This window comes from Loa loa, assembly GCF_000183805.2.
Source record: "Loa loa unplaced genomic scaffold supercont3.612, whole genome shotgun sequence".
NCBI lineage: Eukaryota > Metazoa > Nematoda > Chromadorea > Rhabditida > Onchocercidae > Loa > Loa loa.
This window is the reverse complement of record NW_018108792.1, coordinates 13217-17280: the sequence shown is the minus strand read 5'-3', so window position 1 is coordinate 17280 and position 4064 is coordinate 13217. Positions and strand designations below refer to the sequence as shown.

The window sequence follows — 4064 nt, the reverse complement described above, 5'->3', positions numbered from 1 at the left end:
TGCTTAAAATACTCATACAATAAAGTTTAATTTAATTGTAGTATATATGGTTTTACTTAAACACTTAGTGATGCTTGCTTAAAATACTCATACAATAAAGTTTCATTTAATTGTAGTATATATGGTTTTACTTAAACACTTAGTGATGCTTGCCTAAAATACTCATACAATAAAGTTTCATTTAATTGTAGTGTATATGGTTTTACTTAAACACTTAGTGATGCTTGCCTAAAATACTCATACAATAAAGTTTCATTTAATTGTAGTGTATATGGTTTTACTTAAACACTTAGTGATGCTTACCTAAAATACTCATACAATAAAGTTTCATTTAATTGTAGTGTATATGGTTTTAATTAAACGCTCAATGGAATTTCAACAGTTTGCTCGTACAACCGTTGAAAAATTACCAATAATTTATCAGGAAATTGAAATGGATGTAATATTTAAAGTTAATGATATAACTGCTGCTATCCAAGATCAGGTTTTTCTAAAATTAATTAAATAAGAAAGCTAAATTTTAGAAAGTATTCTTTTTTTTGTGGAATCACTTAAATTTATTTGAACAAATGAAATACAATGTTTGAAAACCTGAGAATATTAAAAAATAACGTAATTTTTAACCTTTAAACATATATTTTTTTTAACATTTTTAACATTTAAATACATATATTTTGATACTGTAATAACATTTGATACTGTAAAAATATTAGATACTGTAATAATGTTTAACATAGTAAAAATATTTGCTACAAAAATAGTATACCAATGAACTATCCAATTGTTTCATTATTTGAGAATGATCGTATTTTTAGGTACCAATACCTGAAATAGTAATAGCAAAAATGTCATATTGTAGTAGAATCATAGAATATCTTTAAAGTTAAAAATTTTCATAAATTAAAAAAAAAAATGACAACACTTTTTTTTTTAAAGACATCAATACCTGAAAATATGAATTTTCATCGTTTCTTTATAACATTTTCATGGGGTATAATTATACTTATCGGTTATTATCTTATGTATTTTCAAGGTTATCATTAATTTGTTTAATAATTTTGTTTGATTAAATTTTTTTTTAATGGTATATTTAAAAAAAAAAAAAAACAATGGAACAACGAATAATGAAACTGATAATTGATATAACATACAATTTATCAATTATCACTTTCATTATTCAAAAATGATAATATGAATAATTGATTTAAAATATATGATTATGATTTGATAAAAAAAAAAAATATGAATAGGATGTATTTAAAACTTTTTAATTTTTTTCAAAATAAAATTTATCTTACTTAATTCTTCTCATACATTTCTATAGGATTAATTCAAATGTTTATAAAATATTTTAAAGGATCAATAATTTTACCATTACTTTTGGATTTTATTATTGACACATCATCAGCTATACTACTTGCTTATATCATTATACCAGCAATACTCTATTTTAATTTATCAAAATATGATGAATATAGTCGGAAATCACGATTCATCTTGCTTCTTGCTGGTTTATTTCAAGTATTTCAAAATTTTAAATATTTCTTAAAACGATCTTTTCAGCCAATTTAATTATTCAATACTAAATGAAAATTAATTAAGCAGAATTTAAAATTCGGAAAATAATTTTAAATCAATTTGATTATTCATTACTTAGATATATGATTGCTATGTAAATAAGTTGAAGTAATGAAGTAAAAATTAGAATTTAATAAATAATTCCAAAATCTTATCCATTACTTAAAACAAATTTGATAAATAATTCATTTTTTCTTTTCACCCAAAATTTTCAGGGTTTATTAGTAGGTTTTGTATTGAGTAATTGTTCAACAACAATTATTTTACCAGTTGAAATTATTAATATGTTTTTTGTCACAGTAATTTCACGAATTTTGGGTCATAAACTTCATAATGATCGACAAGCATATTTTGGTATCATTAATGGTATTGGATTTATTGTAAGTTAATAAATAAAATTAAATAAAAGAAAAAAAAGGAAGTTTTCATATATATTCTTCGATATAAATATATGATTAGTTTTTGAATATTTTCAATTTAGTCTTTTTTTTAATTTTAATTTTTTTCAATTTAATAATAAATATTTTTGCTTCGTTTCTATTTGTTTGCATAATTATTTCATGTAATTTCAACAAATTGTGCTAATATTGAGAAAAATGAAATTCTTTAAGAAATAAATAATGTCAATAGTTTAAGTGTAATTTATTTCATAAAAAATTTCAGTTCCTCATCATTATTGGATATATTATACGACATTTAACTAAGGCTTATTTATTTACAACTATTTTAACTGTTCTTACATCACATGTTATCATACAAATTTACATGCGTCGAGTTATGCAGGTGAGATGAAATTAAAAGCTATTAATATAATTTCAAGTAAAATGAATGATTAAATTATCATTAAAATAGGTATGGATTAATGATATGGTATTTTTTTTTTTTATAAAGGTGCATTATCATCATAATTATTATGGTTAGGCTTTCGTAAATGAAAATTAGGGAAAAAGCTATTCTACCTATGCTTGTTGTAAAAGTTTAAAAATATGAATGTATACCTTGTAAGCATACACAGTGAATTTTCCTATTAACATTATACACTAAAATTGGTCCCATTCCTTACTTCTAAAGCTCATTTATCAGAGCCTAGCAAACTAGCATGATGACAGCGAATTTTTTAGGATATAGATTTTTACATAGAGTATCCTTTTTCCTACATGATTAGTCTTGCAAAGGATGGTTGATGGTAGGCTAAAGAGCCCATCCCATCAGTGGGCACATTTTGTCTGATCCTTCAATTGAGATCTGTCAATTCATGGGAGACATTATCGGAGGTATATGTCACCGTTAGCATAGCTTGTAACCTCATTAAAACATAGAAGTATGTAGTAAAGAATTATTAAATTTTAGTACGTTCAATTTTCAAACCATATATGATGTAAAATGTTATCCAAAAAGAGTTTACATTTTTGATGAATTTAAATGAAAAAAAAAAAGTTGAATTTTTAAGTTTACTAAGCTTTGATAAATGTAAGTTTTAAATTTTAATTGCAACTTCGTCAAGAATTTAATTAATATGTTAATAAGCTCAACTAATAAATAGAGCTTAATTAATAGTAATTAATGGTATAGAACGTTTGTCTCATACTAAAATGACAAATTTTATTCACTCTATTTAAAAGATTGACAATTCCCGTTGCTAACTCATTTCTTTTTTATTTAATAAATTTATAGATTTCAAAAATTTAAAATATTTTTCATTTGTACGAAACTAAAGTTTTATTTAAATCAACATTCACTCCTAAATTTCTTATACATTTGATTAATTCTACGATCTAGAAAATTCTTCTAGTCTGATCTACGTCCCTCCTACATATTACTAATGATGATAACATTATCAATTTATTGTCAAACGTTGGTTCGAATACTTTTTGGTCGATATATACAAGCAATTGAAAAGCATTGATAAATAACGAACTCCTCTTTGATCAATAATTTTGAAAATATCTCACTGTAAAAATAAAATTTTCTAATAAATTTCTAATGTTACAGAAAAATTTTGTTTTAAATGCATTTTTTTTTTTTCTTTTATTTTATTCTTTTTACACTTTTCAATTTTCTAATCTTATCTATTTTATGTTATTTGAAATTGTTACTTTAAAAGTAACAATTTCAAATTGTTTCTTTCAAAAAGTATTTTTATGGAAAGTGATAATTTTAAAATTGTTACTTTAAAAAAAATGTTTTTATTTCAAAATTTACATTCCCTCTTCAAATGTGAAAAAATGTATTTCTTGTTTTCTCTAAGGAAGATCTGTATTATCACTGATTGAAATTTCTAAAATTTGATATGTTTTTCTTTCAGTAAATATTATTTGAAAGGTTTTGAAAAAAAAAATATTTGATACTTTTTCAATAAAAGTGTAAAGAAAAAGAATTGTTATTCTTTTTTTTAATAAACATCATTAAAAGATTTCGAAAGAATGTTTAATTATTTTCTCAATAAAAGTATAAAAATTTTTTGAGAAAAAAAGATAATTTATTAT

General features: G+C 22.2%; 1 protein-coding gene across 1 annotated transcript; it reads left to right on the top strand.

Moving 5' to 3' along the window:
* Positions 1-346: 346 nt before the first annotated feature.
* Positions 347-2762, top strand: LOAG_13240 (hypothetical protein; the record flags this gene model as incomplete). Its single annotated transcript, XM_003148749.1, has 6 exons — positions 347-484; positions 937-1033; positions 1358-1521; positions 1794-1958; positions 2242-2361; positions 2700-2762. The coding sequence occupies 6 exons, from the start codon at positions 347-349 to the stop codon at positions 2760-2762; spliced, it is 747 nt and encodes a 248-aa protein (XP_003148797.1).
* Positions 2763-4064: the final 1302 nt, after the last annotated feature.